Consider the following 20,495-nt stretch of genomic DNA (forward strand, 5'->3'; position numbering starts at 1 on the left):
TTACTTATTCCATGATGTGATTCCCAGCATTCCTTGAAATCCCTGACACCTTGCTTTCCAAACTGCTGCTCATTCCAGTAGAAGTGCAAGAATCATTTACACTTCTGCCTGTGGCAATTGTTGATCTATTAGTCTATGTATCCTCCCTTCCTCCCAACTAGCAGTTTTCTGATCCACATAACACTGCCTCGATAGCATCAGCAAATATCCTTGCACCCATTCTCTTTAAGTGTATCCCATCCCTACAGAAGCAGTCTCTCCTGTTAACAGCACAGATCATGATGAGAAAAATTCTATCCCACAAGCCTTGCACAGTCTCTCCAGAGCTGAATAGGTTGAAAAGGCTCTCATCATATACTCCCTCCTATTGTGTCTGGGCAGAAGTGCAGACAGACACTTTCAAATTTAACCCTAATTTGCGACTTTTTTTTTTCAACATTGACCTACACTTGTTAAGTAAAGTCTGCAGATCACCTACCCTCAATATGATTAGTGCCCACACGTACAACAATATTACCTTTTGTTCCCACTCAAAAGATGGTATCTGCTCTACAAAGTCATCAACTTTTGCCCCAGGGAGACATATCTTGGTCCTGTTCCAATTATCCTTTTTGCACAATATTTGTTTTTGCACAATTTCTTGTTTCCTTAACAATAGAATCACCGACAACAACTCCTGTAAGACCAGTGCATTCTGCCATGTGGGTTGCCACTGTGTTGCCTGACGATCAAGTTCAAGCTCTGGCATTGATGTTGGCAGCTGAGAGCTTGATGATTCCCCCAATTTAAATTCTTTGAATCATCCACCCTGTTCTTCAAGCTCTCATAAAGGCCCATAACAATGCTGAGTTGACACCTAATATCCTCACACTGTTTACATCCCCTTAGCTCTGTAAACATCAAACAATCAGCACATTTCATAAGGCTGTGATTCAGAGGACAATTGCCCCCTTCAGTTCTCCCCAAGCCACAGCACTCCACTACCTTGAGCCTTTTCCTTTGCTGCTCTGGTCTGAGGCACAATTTTGGTTCAAATTCAGTACAATTAAAAATACTACCTAAACCGATATCCTAATGTAGTAATAACACTATGCACCAGTTATGCTATGAATTTTATGTTATTGAATATACAGTGGACCCCCCCGCTTTACAATTGGTTCACTGTACGATTAAATCACTTTACAATGGACACTCCTTAATAAAATGCTGTTCACTATACGATATATGGTGAGTGCAGGTTATTGTGATCACATTTGCCAATTTAATTTTAATTCTATTAAGTTTACGAGGCTTAAAAAATAGGAATGAAGAAAAGATTCTGAAAATTTGTTTTTTATATGTCTGACGATTTCGTGGAAGCGGAAACATTTCACCATAATAACATAAAAGCCACCCAATTCCAGCTATCAGTATTATTGCAAATGCTATAAGATAGAGTTTACTACCCATTTATAATAGATTGCACTAACAGAAAAACCCAATAAACAGGAAACCGCAAATTGTTTTTATGGTTATGACCTTCCAGAAATGTGCTTTAGAAAAGTATCGCAAAGGCTTTCTAAATTGATTCCTACAACTGAACATGTGATAACGATGAAAGTGTAGTGCACTTTAATGATTTGAATCGGTTTTTTGAAATTTGATTCTATAAAGTGGCTGATTCTACTAACCAGTGGTTATATTAACCAGTGCCTACTTATTTTACTTTACAATGGACTTACGATTGTCTATTGTCTCCAACTGGATCACGTGGTCCAGTTGGAGGCAATAGACAGTTGGAGACCTCTCAGCCAATAGCAGCGTTTGTAAACTTGTTGGCTGCATGTTTTTATTTTTTCATCCTTTAGTTGAAGTGATTTGTTGTGTTGTGTTTTAATCAATATGCACAATTTCCATTATAAAAATGACCTTTTAGAGAGATAAATAGCTTAGTTATATAGTATGAATTAGAGTTGTAATGCTCAATACGTTCAATGTTGATATTAATATTTGTGAAATAATGAGTTTACCTCAATATAGTATGTAGAACACTTCCGTATGATACTCTCCAGAAATTAAAACGAAAAAATCGAAAAACTTACACTAGAGTAAAAAAATAATTAAAAACCAATTTAACACAATTAAAATCAATTTTGAATATTTTTGTTTGATTTTTTTAATATTTTTAATTGTGTTAAATTGGTTTTTAATTATTTTTAACTCTAACGTAAGTTTTTTTTGATTTTTTCGTTTTAATTTCTGGAGAGTATCATACAATATAGTATGATAGAAGTGTTCTACAAACTATATTGAGGTAACCTCCTCTTATTATTTTACAAATAGCTTAGTTATATAGCGAAAATTTCAACTTCCAAAGTCTTGGAATGAATTTTTTTTTTTTTTTTATGAAAAACCCAAACAAGAGAGGTATTAGAACTTATAGTACTTAGTACTGTTCATGGGTTGGAGGTTGAAAAGATGAAAGGAGATATTTGTCGACGTTAGACTTGAATTTCTGTAGACTGTAATTTTCAGAAATACGTAAGAATGAAGGTTGTTCCAGAAAATGGCAGTTGAATGAATAAACAAGGAAGATGAAAAGTTGGTTCTGTGAGTTTAGAGTTGGACAGTAAAAGGATATTGAGTGGTAACAGTATGTGTTTGGACTGTTTTGAAAGAGAGAGAGAGCAGGAATTATAGAAGCCAATTCAGAAGAACAGTGCCCATGGAAGTATCTGTAGAAAAGGCATGCAGCAGATACAGTACATCTATGAGACAGAGAGTAGAGAGACTCTTAGAGATGAGTCATTAATTAATCTAACTGTCCTCTTCTGAATGGAATCCACGAGCCTGAGAGAGGTTTTGGGGGCATCACCCAAGATGTGGGAACAATATTCCGTGGTAGGGTGGATTTGCAATTTTTACAAAGTGAACAGCTGTTTGGAAGAAAAGTAATGCTGAGAGCGAAAGAGAAAACCAAGTTTTTTAGATGCAGAGGAAGCAATATTTGTAATGTGCTTGTGCCAAGAGAGACAAGAAGTCAGGGTAATCCCCAAAAGAGATATATCATTTTGCCTAGAAATCGGAGTGTCACCAAAGCTAAGCATAGGAGCAGAAGAATCCTTTTTGCGAGATATAAGACAAGACTGAGTTTTAGAAGGACTGGAATCAACTAGGTTGTCTTTGCCCCACTGGAGAATTACCTGGTGATCGGCATTTAAGGAATTGGTAGCAGATTTTTCGAAAAGTTGAAGCTAATTGAGCAGGGCAAGGTTTCTCAAAATGGAAAGTGGAATGCAATGTGCTATCATCGGCAAAACTATGGATGGGATTTCCAGTCAATGGAAGAAGGTCATTAATATACAAGAGGAAAAGAGTGGGGGAAAGAACTGAACCTTGGGGGACACCGGCATTAGTGGAGAAGTTAGAAGACAGAGAGCCATCTTCCATCACCCTCTTGGCGCCTCCGTAGCCAGGTGGGAAGGAGCAGCAGTGCGTAGCACACGCTTCTTGATTAGACCGGGGTTTGAGCCCGTCACCACCAAAAACGGAGGATGCGGAAAGGTCAAGGGAATGACCACCGCATATTCCCGGAGCAATATGGCCTTAGTTGCTAATGCTCCTAAAAACCAAACAACAACAATCCATCACCCTCAGTGAGCGATCGGAGAGAAAACTGGATAACCAATTACAAAAAACAGTAGGCAAACCATAAGATGGAAGCTTGTTTAGAAGACCTTTATGCCAAAGATGATCAAAAGCCTTTGAGATGTCGAGAGCAACTGCTTGAGTTTCACCGAACTTTTCCATTGAATTAGTCCATAAATGGGTAACATAAGTCAGAATATCACCAGTGGATCGACACTGGCGGAATCCATAGTGGCGATCGTAGATCAGACGGAAGGTTTCTAGGTAGTTTAAGGGTTGGCAGTTAATTGATTTCTCCATTACTTTAGAAAGAGTAGAAGTAATTGCAATGGGACGATAATTGGATGGGAGGGATTTGTCACCCTTTTTAGGAACTGGCTAGATATGAGCAAATTTCCAAGCAGAAGGGAAAACACCTTTGGAAAGTGAAAAAAGGCAGGAAAGAACAGGAGTAAGTTCAGGAGCACAGGTTTTGAGAACAAGTGAAGATTCAGGATCCAGGTCCTGATGGAATACCATCAGGACCTGGAGCTTTCTTAGCATCAAGATACGTAAAAATCCTTCTGACATCCTTTTGACGGAAGACCACAGGAGGCATTGAATGGGAGCGTGTTGGGAATGGTGGGAGGTGTTTTACCAAGATCATTAATACATGAGTTGGAAGAAAAATGGGATGCTAGCAGGTCAGCTTTATCCTTGGCTGAAGTGACAACAGAACCATCTGGTTTTTACAGAGGTGGGAGCAGAGATGGGCAAAAGTTGCGGCCAATAGCTTTGGCAAGAGACCAGAATGCTCAGCTACCATTAGGGCAAGAAGCAAGTTTACTACTCTTAGTCTAATTGAAATCTAGTTTGGACCGATTAATAACTGCCTTACAATTGTTGTGAGCTTTGGTGTAGGCAGAAAATGAAACTAAAGAATTAGAAACAAGCCAATTACAATATGCAACGTTCTTCTCTTGAACAGCCTTAGCACATTTATTGGAAAACCAAGGTTTAGATAAAGGATGAGATTTTTAAGTGGAGTGTGGGATAAATGATTCCATTCCTGCAAGAATAATCTCACTGACATGATCTGAGCAAACGCTGACATCAGAAGTTTTGAAACAGTAATCCGACCAAGGAAAAGAAGAAAAGAAATCACGCAGGTCATTCCATTTTGCATTCTTGTAATGCCAAACAATACGAGGTTGGGAATAGCCATGAGATAAAGGCTCCATTGCAGAAGAGACAATCACCAAGTTATGATCTGATGTGCCTAAAGGACCTCTCAGTTCGACCGTGTACTTAGAAGGGTTGTGTGTGAGAAAAAGATCAAGCGTGTTGGCTATGTGGTTAGGATTGTCCGGTATTCTTGTAGGTAAATAAACAACCTGTGTGAGGTCATTAGTAATTGCAAAAGCCTCAGCATCTCGACCAGCTAGGTCGGTGTGACTAGAAAACGGAAGCCAGCTGGAGTCGTGAACATTAAAATCATCAAGGAAAATTACTTCACAGTTAGGAAATTTGGACCGGAGAAAGTCAAGTTGCAAAGAGAGGAAGTCAAAGAGCTCCAAGTGATTAGTGGAGTTGGGAGAACAGTAGAGACAACAGATGAATTTGACACAATGAGGTAGAGAGATTTTAAGCCAGAGAAGATCGAAAAGAGGAGATTCCAAATAACCAAGTCTCCGACAGGGAATATCAGAATGGACATATGCACAAGTACCACCTTTGAGGCAAAAGGAATCATACAGAGAATAATTTGGGCAACTGAAATGAACAGTAGTTGAATCAACCGATAACTGAGATTCTGTCAGAAAAAGAACATGGGGTTTGGCAGACTGCAAGTGGAAATGGACATCATTGAGATTAGAATTGAGACCAAGTATATTTGTGAAATGAATTAGGAAGTGTTTGGGAGGTTTAGGTCTTTTTGCAGATAAGCTTACTCTATTAGTTTGACAATTCATGGTGTATTCAATAGTGAGAAAAAGTGGGTGGAACATTCTGTATGAAGTAATGAAATTTTTGGATATGGCGTACACATGGTAAGAATATACCCAGATCCTTGACATAGTGTGCCCTTGACAATGCCCCCTGCATAGACACTACTTGGACTCCCTCCAGTCACTATCTGGCAGAGTAGAGGTAGCAAGATTATACACTAGCTGATCCTGAAGCCTCCTAAAGAGTTACCAATATGTTCGGTCCAGTGTACTAACTAGCGGCCGGCCTGCGAACACCGTTTTAGAGCTGTACCCTCGAAATGTAAGGAAGATTGGATCTCGCCACGATGTTCATCATAACCTCAAAAGTCATCAATCATACTGCATGATGGAAGAGATGGAGAAGGGTTGACCGGAACTTAGTTCTGTAGACTAAACATGGGTTCCACCACTTCAAGCCTCCAATAAGCAAAGTGGTAGTATTGCACTAGTTGATGAGAGTCATCTACCACCTAGTACTGCCTGGTAACACAGAGGGGCGGCATTCCTCCATGTAGTGTGGGCGGCACACTTCGACCCCTTCTTACGTTGGTTCACACCTGGGTGGTCACCCACCATGTTCTTGTGCATGGAGGTTATACCCACAATTACTAACAGTCCCACCATCATGAAGTTGCAAGCAGAGGATTTGGCTGTCACAGACCGTCCAGACTTCGCTGAAATTGGGTCCACTTGAGTGTCACCCGAATATCAGTTCCACCAGCGTTTTAGACTCCCAGGTAGCAAGTACAGCTTGTCTGGCATATCTGAGAGAATGTCTGTGACATCCTCAAGGACCAACTGTAATTGGAAATAGACATCACTAAGCTTAGAACTGAGAAGATTGTATATATATGAAATGAACTAGGAAGGTTTTAGGTCTAGTTCTTTTTTTTTGTCAATAAGTTTATCCATTATGTTGACTATTCGTGGAGCATTGATGCAGAGGTAGTAAAGGCTTGTGAGGTAGGGTGGGGAGAAAATGTTTTATGAAGTGATGAAATTTTATGTATACTCAATATAAACAAGGTATATCCAACAGGGATCTGATTGGTTTCAAATTTTGTGCTGTATTGTAGAGTAAAAAGACATCCTGGATTTTAGGCTTTTTGATGAGGCAGCACAGTTTCAGGTTTTTTGCTAATAAATAGTATTAATAAATTTCTTTTTATTTTGTGGTATGGCTCCAAAGGACCACAAGAGTTCACAACTTTATTGTTCATAGCTGCATTATTATGGCTGATATACCAGTGCAACAGTTAACAGTGGGCTTGAATATAGGCCCACAGTGTGCGTCCCAGTCTCCACATGCATTACTCATTTTGTACTCTTGATTTTGGAAAGACTGGTTTAGTTTTATATTTTGGAAAAAGTAAATGGCTTTACACTTTCTGCTCTATTTTGTAGCATGGAGTGGTAGAACACTGGGAAGGGGGTTCGAAACAGAGCAGCCAAACTTCAGGCTTCTTGTTGTATATTGTGTTGATTGTTCTTGGTGACATTATAGATGGCACTTTTATATTATTACTTGAAAAATACTTCAAAAAATATTGTGAAATAATGTTGATGAAGTAATGAAACAATTTTTTAAATCTTAAATAAAGAATATGTATTTATTTAAAAACAGTCAAAACTGAGTGACCCGATCAATATATACTTTAAAAAACAGTTAACTTAAACTCTTAAGATTGAACTTTGAGTTCAGAAATTGAATTTATGGTAAAACATTCTTGTTCATAAGATTGAATATTAGTGAATCAAGAGATTATCATAGGCCTCTTTTGTGTTGCTCATAATGTTGATGTTGACATAATAAGAGTTTTGAATGACTTTTGCTAGAATACCCATCCTTGCTTTGACTAATATAACTGTGAAATTTGGTGGGTGGTAAAAGCATTCCACGATACTGAACTCTGAATTTAACAGAAGGGGAGCAAAACAGTACTCTCTTTATTTATTTATTTATTTATTTATTTATTTGATATCATACTTCACATAAAAATGAATATCACTATTAAATTTACCATAAACTAATAAATATTTGAATAATCATAACTAATTATAATTCATTGTATTACAGTATATGGATATAGCTTCAGTAGAAAAGCTTGAGGATGAGGAACTGTACAATGAAACTACCTCATTTCAGTATGCTGAAGATGAAAATATGCAGATGGATGAACTAAAAGTAATCTTTATTCGATGTAATGAGTACCTCAATAGATATTATGTTGCTGATAAATAACATAAGAAAAATATGATGACATTATTTTTTAATTATGTTTTGAATATTTGTGATTATTTTAATATAAATGAAATTTGCACCAAGTAAGTTTTAGTCAATTTCTTGCAGCACATTTGGCTTCGTGATCATATGTTTTAGTTTTATGTTTCTGTTTAGATTTTATTTTGGGTCATGTATTACCTCAGATAGCTAACCTGCTCTTTTTTTTCACCTTTTAACATTTTTCTTCTTTTCCATATATCCACACTTATAGATTTTGAATTATATATACAATCATTAGACCACTCAGGCACCACTACATAGTTTCATCTCCCACCTTCCTTTTCAGTTCAACATTCAATTAAGTGGGTTAATCTGACTATAAAATTTCATTCTCACAGCACTCATTACTTAGCACTCCCTGAATTTTTTTTTTTTTTTTTTTATGTGAACCCCAAACACGAGAGGTATTAGAACCTATAGTACTTAGTACCGTGCTTGGGTTAAAAAAAGCATGGGTTGAAGGAGACGTATGGGGGGAGGGGGATGCCAGAAACTCTGCTCTAGAGACTAAACATGGGTTTCACCACTTCAAGCCTCCAATAAGCAAAGTGGTGGTATTTCACCGGTTGTTGCTGTTGTATGCTACCTTAAGTCTAGTTTTTGTTACATCATTTTCTTTCATATGTTAATTTCAACATTCTTTTCCTGTTACAGTTTTGTTAGTAGATTTTTATATAATATTATAGCAATTTAAGTAAAATGTGTCTACTTTTTACAGTTCTGGTCATCTTTTTATTTTTAATGGTTAATTTCAACATTCTTTGCCGTTCACATTTTTTTTTTGTATAACTTGTTTAAGTTTTTATTATTTCACATTAGGCTTATTTTCTCTTTCAAAGGTGACTATTATGATTTGCATTCTATGTTAACAATCCAACACTTATTAAGCTTGTGCAGCTGTACAATATTTTAAAATTTTAATAATATAATTGCTTGCTGACATAAACCAAGGGAAGTTCCAACTAATATAAAGCTTAGCTTTTTAGCAAACCACATTTATAGAATGTTTTCCAGTCAGAGAGACATATCATTAGCATATGGCCATTAATCATAATTTTTATATTTATATCTTTATAATTGGACAGCATTATAACTGAATGATTTGACTTCATATTTTATGCAACAGGCAAAATTTGAATGAAAATAAACTTTTTCAAAGCCATTATCTCTCAGATTATGATGCAACTACTATAACTTGTTTAAATGCTCCATAATGAATATGTATTTCTCTAAAATAGAAGTACAAAGAGATTCATTATGGTTGGCAACAGTTTTCATGTAGGCTGTGGCATTTATCCACTGGTATCAGAGAACCTAAAATGTGTCACTAAAACATTCCTCACACCTTTGCACTTCTACCACCTGTGTAGTTTTGACACCTGACAACATATACATGAAAATGTTTTCTTGTATGTATCTTGGTGAAATTGGAGGATAACACAGACCACAAAAAATATTAAACTATACATGCAAGTATATTAATAACCATTTTTTAAATACAGTAATATATATTCATACTTAGCATATGTAGTATACATTAGGTTGTTAGTATACCTCCATCTCTCGTCACTGTTAATGGGATTGTTGCCTAAAGCAAAAAAAGCTTGTGTTATTGATGCAAATTTTGTTATCAACACTTGGGTTAAGTGTCTCCTCATTTAAAATAGGAGACACTTAACCCAAGTACCTTCTGGAGTGTACTTCTGGAGTGTATAATTTATTCATGGTATTATGATGAGCAGGCATATCTTAAGCTGTGAAGATAAACACAGAGTTTTGTTTATTTTATTTTTTTTTTATGTTGAAGCCATTAAAAATATATAATTTATGTAAAAAAAATTGAATTTCATACTTGTTATTAGTACTGTGTTTCTTCTGATTTTTGTTATTTACTTTATATAATATATTTAACATTTGTTTGCACAGTATATATTACACATCTGGATCAATATTTCTTATTGTGTAGCATGTGGGTGTGTTAAAAGCTGCTGGACTCCTAGTCTGTTGAACTTGACATATGTAAATATTAGAAAGAAAATTATTAATGTTTTCTTTTTATAAGGTGAATTTAAAGAAACAATTAGAAGTTGCAAAAAAGAGGAGAGAAAAAGTTGAACTTTCATTACAGACAAAATTAAAAGTAGGTTTTAAATGTTGATAATATTTAAAATATTACTTAGTTATATGTAGTATTTCTCCTCCTTCATGAACACTGACTACAATAAAAGGTTAGAATTTTATTATTTTAAAACTTGTGCACTATTTGTGAATTTAAAATCTTATTAAAAAAATCTTAATTTCAAATTTTGTATTACCTGCCCTATATGCATATAGGGCAGGTAATACAAAAAACATATGTCTAAAACATATGCTTTGTGATTCATTTTGACTTCCACTTTTCTTTTTTCTTTTCTCTTTTACTCTTACTTTATTGAAAACTCATTCTCTTCACTCTGGAGTAACTCAATAATTTTCATATTTTGTCACAATTTCTCCTAAAATTTCAAGACGTCCTTTGGATAGGATGAAAACATGTTGCTTATGCGCTGTTTCATGTGACTGCCAATGGGCTATAAAAACTACTCATTCTTTTACTGTGGTTATCAAAAGGCATGATTATTATAACCTCTAACCATAGCACCAAATTTGTACTTTCAATTTAAGGGTGATGTGCTTCCAAAAGTAAGGGTTAAGCATAGGAGGGACCTCCAAACACTTATGATCATATCGTATGCATATGTATGATATTGCATTGCTTGTAGTAATAGTAGTAGTGGTGGCAAATAATGTAAGAAAGCAAGTTTATACAGCATTAGCAAAAAGAAAAAAAAAAAAAAGCTAACCTCCCATCTGTGAAATGGGAAGCATTGGCTTTTTTTTTTTAATCTAGTTTTTCTCTTTGAATTTATTCAAAGTACTCATCTGTACAACTTCGGATGGGAGTTTGTTTCAACAATCAACCTCTGGCTGAAGGCAAATTTTTTAAACACACCCAACCTGCAACTATCCTTTCTCAATTTGAATTTCAACCCTCATGTGTGTAGTCTGAGCAAAAGGAAGGATTCCATCAGCACTGTGAACTTACTCAATCCATTCAAGGCCTTAAACACCTAGTCAGAACTCTTTGCAAGATCTTAGCCTACAGACACTGCAATTTGCAAAACTGAAGCCTTTCCTGGTAAGACAACTCTTTCATTCCCTTCAATCTCATTGTTCTTCTCTGCCCCCATTCCAGCAGACCTACATCCTTCAAAAAATGAAGCCTCTAGATCTATATGCAGTACTCAAGATGTGGCCTAACCATTATCTTATACAACAGGAAAATCACCTCCTTATCTCTTCTAGTGAAGTTCCTGTATATCATTGACAAAACTCCATGAGCTGTACTGGTTTCAATCCAATATACAGTTATCCTTGTGGAATCAAAATGAAAAAGTTTGTTTGGTAAAATTCTCAAATTGCTGTTAATAAGACAGCAAAGAGTTCAACTTCTAAATTTTAATAATTAAAAAAAATATTCTCAGCATACTTTACTTTTTGTAAATCAATGCAGAATATAGAAATTATTGCACTTTTTTACTGTCCAAGCCAGAAAAAAAAGTTACTTTTATTTTAGTTTTGGTGATTATAAAATGGATCAACAAGTTTGGTTTGTAACATAAATTTGTTAGGGCTAAGTTATTAGATAAGCTTAATCATATTCCATTATTAAAGAATGAATATATTAAAATTAAAGACTTTTGAAATCTATGAATGCATTGGTATGATTATAAAAACTATGACGTTGATTGATACCAGGATATTTTTAAGGAGCAGTCCATTATTAATTTTAAGCCTGAATAGAGAAAGTATATTTGATCATCACATTTCCTGCTCAATGTTAAACATAATTTCCCATTCATTTTGTTCTGTGGGCTCATGATTTGGAATATTGTAAAGAAATCAGCAAGCAACTGAACATATTTAGAGACAAGAAATGTAAGACTTGTCTTAGTTTTTTTTTTTTTTGACTCATTTATAAAATACCACTTGAAGCTGTTCTTGGGATTAATAACTGTGTAATTTATATTTTATCATTGGAAATAAAGATTATTATTTAATATTAGTTCTTTCATAAGTAGCCAACCTTTGATTAGTGATGATTTGTCACTAATTAAAATATTTAATAAACAGCATATATTGCTATTTATTTAGAATGGTGTCACCGTTCTGTCAGTTGTTTATTAGAGAGTGGGTATACTGTAGATACTCATCTCAACTATACTATATTCATCTCAACATTTGAGATGAGTATAGATACTATACTCAGATGAGTATAGATACTATACTCATCTCAACATAGAGAAAAAGAAGTAGTTTTATGAGAGATAAGATCTTTTGTAATGGTTAAGGTAAAGTGTGTTTTGTTACTGTTAAGGTAGTGGCAGTACATTTGTCAACAAGGTAATACTCTTTTAAATAAAAAAAAAAGGAACAAAAAATTTTTCTCTTGTGTGGCCACCACAACCAGAGGAGTTTACAATTTCACCCTAACCATTTTTGTTTCAGTGAGTAGACCAGCAGAGCAGTTAACACTGGTCTATGCATTTTTTGTGGCAGCATACAGACTCATTGTATAGACTCAATTCCCCAATGTGTCACCCTAGAACCACAGCCACCATACTTATTTTGGAAAAATATGTTATTCAGAAATATTTCAATAAGTGACAAATAGATAATAATAAAAAAAAAAAAAAATGGAATCTTTCCACTATCATCCATGAATTTATATATTTAAATTGCTTTTAGCTAGATTTCATTTTATAGCTTAATAGGCAGGAAATGTTTTTCAAGTATTATCATGATATATCTCACTTGCTTCGAGGGTCTTTTTAATCATAGCAATTATATACACCTTTGGCCTAGTGGATACGATTGCTGTTCTTCTAGACACTCTGTGAAGGTCTTGGTTTGAATCCTATGAAGACAGGATGAATTTTTATGGGTTGTTTTTTTTTATATGGCTAAGTTAGTTGTGCAATGGTTGCATCCCTTTCCCAGACAATTGGGTTTTTCATCCAGTAAACTGATCATAGAATACACAATTTACAGACTTAATGTGTCAATGCCTCATATCCTTGCTGTTTTAGCAAAAAATACAAGAATATAGCAACACTGCAATTAAATGGAAATATTGAATAACTTGGACAATTTTGCCTTTATTTACAAGGGTCAGTTTATGTACTTTCACACTAGTTTGGCCTAGAGCTTGAAAAGCAGGACTGAAGGTAGCAAGGAACCCAAAATGAGACGCATGTACTAGACACAAGCAATCTTATTAACTATCTATGTTGAAAATGTGGATTTTATTAGCAGCACATAAGAATCCTATTAATAGGAGTAAGATAATAACTTAACAGTTTAATATTTGAGCACTACAGAGCTTCAAGCTATAAGAAGTTGTAGCTGTTGTATAAGTTCAACAAATGTATTATTTTTTTCATTAACTGTAAAATAGCTTTTGGTTGAGCATGCACTAGCTACTATGAGGGAACAAATTACAATTAAGACTGAGTAGACACCTTTATTGCTTAAAATTAATTGAATTTGATATATTTTGGTTAAAATTGTAGTAGTGAAGTTACTATTTGCATTTAACTGATTTAAGTTAAATGCAAATAATAACTTATATTAATAATAGATGAAAGTTTTTTTTACTTGAATGTTGGAATTAATGCTAAAAAGACAGTCCCAAGTAGATGATTTTCTGCCATTGTTTTTATCGTATAAATATAAGCACACCATAAGAACTCTTTTAATATTCTTTTGTATAATTCTATAGGTGAATTATACTGTGTTTTTATAAAGTCTGTAAATTATAAATTTAATATCTAACACAATTCTAAGTATTATAGCATAAACCTATTGCTGTAGTAACTAGGGATAGAGATGTGTTATTTTAGTACAAAAATATCTCTCAGAATTATGGTGATGGTTTAGTGCTGTAGTTTTTAAATTTAATTAAAATCATGCCTCAGATGCCGACCAGGCTAGCCAGGTGGGTAAAGTGCCTGCCTGGCAACCCAAAGGTTGCAGGTTCGAATCCTGTCTTGTGTTTGAATCAGAGTAGTGCAAAAACCTTGGGAGGTGCATTATGGCCACAGAAGCAAATGTGCCAACAACTAACAAAAAAAAAAAAAAAAAAAAAAGCCTCACACTAGAGCAGCAAAGCAAAGATCTCAGAGCAGTGAGAATGCTTTGGCTCAGGGGAGTGTGGAGTTAAATAACATTTGTACTCTTGTGACAGACTACTCATGGCATATTTGTGGGATATAGAGCCATAGGAGTTTGCCATTGTGTGCTTTATGCGCAAAGAGTATGAGAAGATTAAATGAAGTTTAATATTCTCAAACTCTGCATCTAAAGGTGTAAAGCACTGGTATCACAGAAAGTTGCTATGGTGATTGTATTACCTGGGAAACAGGAAATATGCTATGAAAAATGAATAAACATTCCATATCATGCTGACTAGACTTCCATGGCAGTCTAATCAGCATGATACATTGCTATCTCCCACTCATTTGGAGAGGCCTGGGTTTGATTCCCATTGATGACTGGAGGAATTTCTCAAGTCTGTAGAGGCCATATTTGGTTTATCTCAGGGAGGTGGGTGTAGGATTCCTCCCTGTGAGTTATTTTGGGTTTTTCAGCCTGCATAACATGCAAATCAGCCTGTGAACATTCTCTTCTTCAGACATAATACAATTCTGGTTATGGGTGCATGATTGGGGGCTTTTTATGGATATATTACATTGGATATTAAGTGTAGTTTTTAGATTAATGCATATTATGGGAATAATGCAAGATCAGATGTTCAAGTTACATTTAATGCAACTGAAAGGATTGCTGAATAATGGCAATAAAGATTAAGGGTAATTACTTTAACCTTTCAAATGTTGTTGTTCCTGTAGATAATAGCATGACAAGGGTATAAATAGCAGGATTTATACATTTGAATTAATTTTAATAATACAGTACTTTAGAAAATTATTTAACTTAATCTGTTAATATGTGGCATTAATGCTATTGCTGTTGTAATGCAGCTGAACAATTCATCCGATCTCACATAATTCCTATATGTATTAATCTAAAAATTGTACTTAATATCAAATTTCATGTGTGTATAATGACTAATTGTATATTACAGCTGTAGTATTACTGCCACATATTAGTAGACTCAGTTAAATATTTTTTTAAAATACTATATTATTAAAATTAATTCAAATATATAAATCCTGTTGTTCATACCCTTGTTTTGCTATTAGCTACAAGAACAACATCTGAAAGGTTAAAAGTAATTACCCTTAATCTTTATTGCCATTATTATATAATCTTTTCGGTTACATTAATGTAACTGAACAATTAATCTGGTCACATAATTGCCATAATATGCATTAATCTAAAAATTATACTTAATATGATTTCATGTGTGTATAATGACTAATTGTATACAACAGCAATAGCATCAATGCAACATGTTAATAGACTAAGTTAAATAAATTTCTAAGGTTTTTCATTATTAAAATTAATTAAAATTACCATATTTCCCCATGTATAAGACGCTCCCATGTATAAGACGCACCTTAATTTTGGGGCTCGAAATTTGAAAAAAAATGTATTACATAAAGTTATTGAACTCAAGTTTTATTCATCATAAAATTCATACAACTCCTCATCTGTGTCTAATGATGAATCACTGTCTTCATATATTGCCTCGTCCTCAGTTCCATCTATGGCATTTGAAATGCCACACTTCTTAAAAATACTTGACAATGATCTCAATTTTGATATTATCCCAGGATCTTTTCACCCAGGTACAAACTTCTCCTATATTTGGTTTCTTCACTCTTCCTGCTGGTGTCAATTTGTCCCCAGAAGACTTCATCCATTGGTTCTATTCGTCTCTCATGGCAGCTTTGAAGGGTTTGTTAATGCTGACATCAAGTGTTTGGAGCTGGGATATCAAGCCTCCGGGTATGATGGCAAGTTTTGTTTTTTGCTCTGCAGCAATCTTCTTTGTATTTTTTGTTATGTGTGCCCTGAACTGATCAAGCACCAATAGAGCAGGTTTGCATAAGAGCCCACCTGGTCTCCTGCTCCAAACTTTCTCAAACCAGATCTTCATCCCATCCTGATCCATCCAACCCTTGTCGTGAACGTGGACAATCACTCCTCGAAGAATGTCTTCTTTTGGCATTGTTTTGCGTTTGAAAATCAGCATAAGAGGCAGCTTGGTTCTGTCGGCACAACAAGCTAGAACAACTGTATAATGGCTCTTTTCATGTCCACTTGTCTTCACAGTTACAGTTTTCACCCCCTTCTTATCAACAGTTCTGTTACTTGGGACATCAAATTGAAAGGGGACTTTGTCCGTATTTGCAATCTGTCCCAACACAAACTGATGTGTCTTCCGACATTGAATGACAAAACAATGAAATTCAAGGACCTTCTGCTCATAGCTTTCAGGCATCTTTTGGGCAAGTATGGTGCTTAGTCCATTCCGTTTCATGAACCTGAAGCACCAATTGTGTCCTCCTTTGAAATCAGTAACTTCTTTTTCATCAGCAATTCTTCTTGCCTCATGCTGAACCATCTTTGTGGACACAGGAATTCCAATTACCCTTTGCTCCTCAATCCATATCTTCAATTCCCTCTAAATCAGGCCATTTTGCTGACTTGCCTCTAATGGCCTTCTTCTGCCATGGCGTTTTCAGTAGGGTTTCTTCTTTCCGTAGCCAGTCTCGGATTGTTTTCTCAGTTGGAGGAGGACCAAACTTACGTTCAGCAGCACAATTTCCATTCACTTTTGCAAACTGGATCACTTTTAACTTGAATTCAGCACTGTACGAAAATCTTTTCTGAGCCATTTCTGGGCAGAACGTGGCAAAACGTAACCTAATATACTGGTAACAAGTGTGAAACAATGAGCGCAAGGACAACAAGCACGAAAAAGTGGGAAATGCAAGAAAAAAAAATCTACAACCACTGTATAAGACGCACCCAGTTTTTAGACTCCAAATTTTTCGAAAAAAGGTGCGTCTTATACATGGGGAAATACATGGAATAGGGCCAGGGTTCTACCAGGGGAAAAAGTTGATGTAGAACAGTTGCTTTTTAAAAGCATGGCTATTCTTGTAGACTTGAGTAATAATTGTATTAAATGTAGGCAATCAGAGGATTTATTTTTCACATGTGAAGTAATGTCAATAAAAAGCTGCAAGTTAATGCTAAATCTGAAAATGCCTGGAATTTTTCCTAAGCATGATAAGAGGGAATATATGATGAGAACCTTGTCAATCAATTTGGCCATGGAGAGATCATGCAAAGCTCATTCTCAGCATGGTCTGTACTTGTTAATAGAAAGGACTGTTTGTACAGGAATGGGATATACTTGGCCATAAGAGGTACAAAAATATTTGCTGATGCTAATGAGGTAGTGTTAGGTGGATCAGAATACTGCTGTAGTATGGTGGGTTGCCATTAATTTGTCATATCTACAGAGAGAAAAATGTTAGTTAAGTTAATGTTTAAAAACATACGGTACTGGTAAACAATCCCATGGCTGTCTTTTAATATAAAATGTGTATTTTATCAGTGAAATTTAAAAGCCTCCATTTTCCTCATACCTACAACTACAAAATCTCCAGCTTTGTAAAAGACAAAAATTGGCAGAAAGTTGTAACATTGGAAAGAAAGGGATGAACCATTTGGTACACTGGATACAAATGGCATATTGTTGATGATTGTATACAGGAAACTGACGAACTGGATTTTGCATCTACATTTATATGTGAAGAAGTTTTAAAGGACAAGGATACCAAAAAAAAATAAATAAATAAAAGAAGTACAACTAATCCTAACTGGAAGCTAAATGATTTTATGGTAACTGAGAGGACTATGGAAGGGAAATGAGAAATTGTTGAAGCTAAGTAAATAAGGCACCTGGGCTAATAGAATCTATCCAATTATATTAAAAGAAGCAGGAGTAAGGAAGTATTTAGTCATAATAATGAGAGCATTCTTGAATTCAGGGACAGACTGGAGATGCACAAATCTCTCCCCCCCCCAATTCATAGAGGAAAATTATATGGCATCACAGTATGCATTTGTTAAGAGGGAGATCTTGTCTGATCAATCTGACTTACAACTATGAAGTAATCATAAACTGAATGCAAAAAATAATTTTGACATCATATACTTAGATTTCAATAAAGTTTTCGATACTTTTCTACACAAAAGCCTGCTGTACAAATTGTAGCAGTGTGGCATTGTGGTTAAATTACTGCTATGGATAAAGGGATGGTTGAGTGGCTGGAGATAGTGGTTTTAATAGCCACTCAACCATCCCTTTATCCACATCAGTAACTTGTTCCTAATTAGTGGAGTTCCTCTGGGTTCACTGTTGGGCCTCTCTGTTTTCAGTATTTAATATATCAATAACACGATGAAAGCATATCAAGTATAATTTCTTAGTTTGTTGATGATACAGGCTAGTAGAGTGGTTAATGACAGTAATCATGATATGTTACTCCAACAAGACCTGCATAAGTTAGGCAGATGAGCCGAAAATTGGCAATTGAGATTTAACACTGATAAACGTAAGGTATCATAGTTGGGTAGCAATAATCCAGAATAATATGCCAACTGGGTTGTAATGTGCTGAAGGCAGTAGAGAATAAAATTGTACAGTGTGATATAAAGTACTCAAAGCAGTGCATACAGGTTGCTAGGACAGCTCATGGGGTTTTCTTGATATACAGGAAATTTGCCTGCAGGGACAAAGAGATGAATCATCCCATTGTATAAGGCAGTGGTCATGCAACATCTTGAGTTTCAGAAAATACTTTTCCTTTTGAGGTTTGGAAGCCTCATTTTAGGATCTGTTGCAACAAGTGCAGAAAAGAGCAACAGACCACAGAAGGGTGTTTAATGTTTTAAACGTATTGAGTAAGCTAGATTAACATCTAGCTTACTCAATACGTTTAAGAGTAAGTATAAGTTTAAGAGTTTAGAGTAAGCTAGATGTTAATCTAGCGTACTCTTTCTCGATATGCATAAGGGTGTATAAATTTAAATTGTAAAAGATGCTTGCATGATAGACATGCAAAAATTTGCTTTCAACCAAGAGAGTAACTGATTGTTGGAACAAACTTCCATCTGATGTTGTGGAAGTAGTTAGTTTGAATAAATTTAAAGGATTAGACAAGTTATTAGAAGAGATGGGAGGCGCCTCCGTAGCCAGGTGGGAAGGAGCAGCAGTGCGTAGCACACGCTTCTTGATTAGACCGGGGTTCGAGCCCGTCACCACCAAATACGAAGGACGCGGAAAGGTCAGGGAATGACCACCGCATATCCCGGAGCAATATGGCCTTAGTTGCTAATGCTCCTAAAAACCAAATAACAACAACAGAAGAGATGGACAAATGAAGTGGGCAGTTTTTTTTTTCTTTTTTCGATACTGTATAATCTTGCTTCCATATATCACTTTGCCAGTACTAATACATCTTGTATTGTGAATTAAATCACGAGTTGTCCCTATTGCTAACCATGGAATAAATAGATCTTCCCCATAAAGAGAAGTATATTCTGTTTATTCTCACTGAGTACCATTTCCAGAACTATTTTAGGGATTATTCCTTCATTGTAATGCTTTTATGCAAAAACTTTGGATTACCATATATTGGAGTAAGGCCTACATTTTAATTATTTGAGTTTACCTGTCAAGTTAAAGAACTTAGCCAGTAATTTTGAAATTAAAATAAATGTATAAGTGAAAACTTCATTTTTGAAAGTGTTTTTTTTTTTTTTTTTTTTTTTAACAGCATTAGTAGAAAATAAATCTTTTCTGAAAGCAGAGTTACCAGGCCATTGTAATTATTAGCATACTTTAATTTTCAGAGATGGGTTAATCTGCTCACTTCTCCAAATGGAGAGAAATTTTTTTCACACCTTTTTCTTACCATTCTTGGTATCTTTTGGCTCTGGATGGAGCCTTCTGAAAGAAGACCTGTGTTCTCTGAAACTTGGAGTATGTAACAAAATTTTAAAAATTACATCTAATAACTTCTGGTAAAGCTAATTTTTATCCAACTCTTTAAAATAAATTACTTTTTAAAAAAAAATTGTATAAGACTATTTTCAGCACTAATATTTCAAAATTTTTGCAAATCACGTATGGATTTCATTGATAATAGCTGTCAGTTTACAGACTGAATTGATAATTGCAAACTTTATATTGCTATTAAATAAATTCAGAAGCAGTGATCCCTTAGAATTCTTTTACTGCAGTATGTCTGATAGTATTTTAGCATCTAATTTTTAATTTTTTTAATTTTTAATGTACATGTATATTTGTCTATCTCTATATACAGGCAGGTAGTTTGGCTACAACTGGAAAATTGTGTGTTGCTGCTGCTAGTGGATGATGCACTGGCATCTTTACAGTTGAGGGATAAAGTCTAAACACAGGTTTGTTTCCTTTGTTCTGATGGCTGCATTATGCATCTTGGGTATAGCTGAGGCCTTGGCTTACTTGATGCTTCCATGTATAATTCTGTTTTCTCTACAAAACTTGT

At 35.0% G+C, this 20,495-nt stretch overlaps 1 protein-coding gene across 1 annotated transcript in view; it reads left to right on the forward strand.

Moving 5' to 3' along the window:
* The window catches only part of LOC150079621 (uncharacterized), a 55,106-nt gene that overhangs the window by 21,104 nt on the left and 13,507 nt on the right, over window positions 1-20,495 (forward strand). The window contains exons 4-5 of the mRNA XM_090383141.1: window positions 7,675-7,782; window positions 9,944-10,021. Of these exons, the coding sequence (XP_090239267.1) occupies window positions 7,675-7,782; window positions 9,944-10,021 (186 nt within the window). The remainder of the gene's footprint in view (window positions 1-7,674; window positions 7,783-9,943; window positions 10,022-20,495) is intronic.

This window comes from Mastigoproctus giganteus, chromosome 10, assembly GCF_048544385.1.
Source record: "Mastigoproctus giganteus isolate SK-2022 chromosome 10, ASM4854438v1, whole genome shotgun sequence".
NCBI lineage: Eukaryota > Metazoa > Arthropoda > Arachnida > Uropygi > Thelyphonidae > Mastigoproctus > Mastigoproctus giganteus.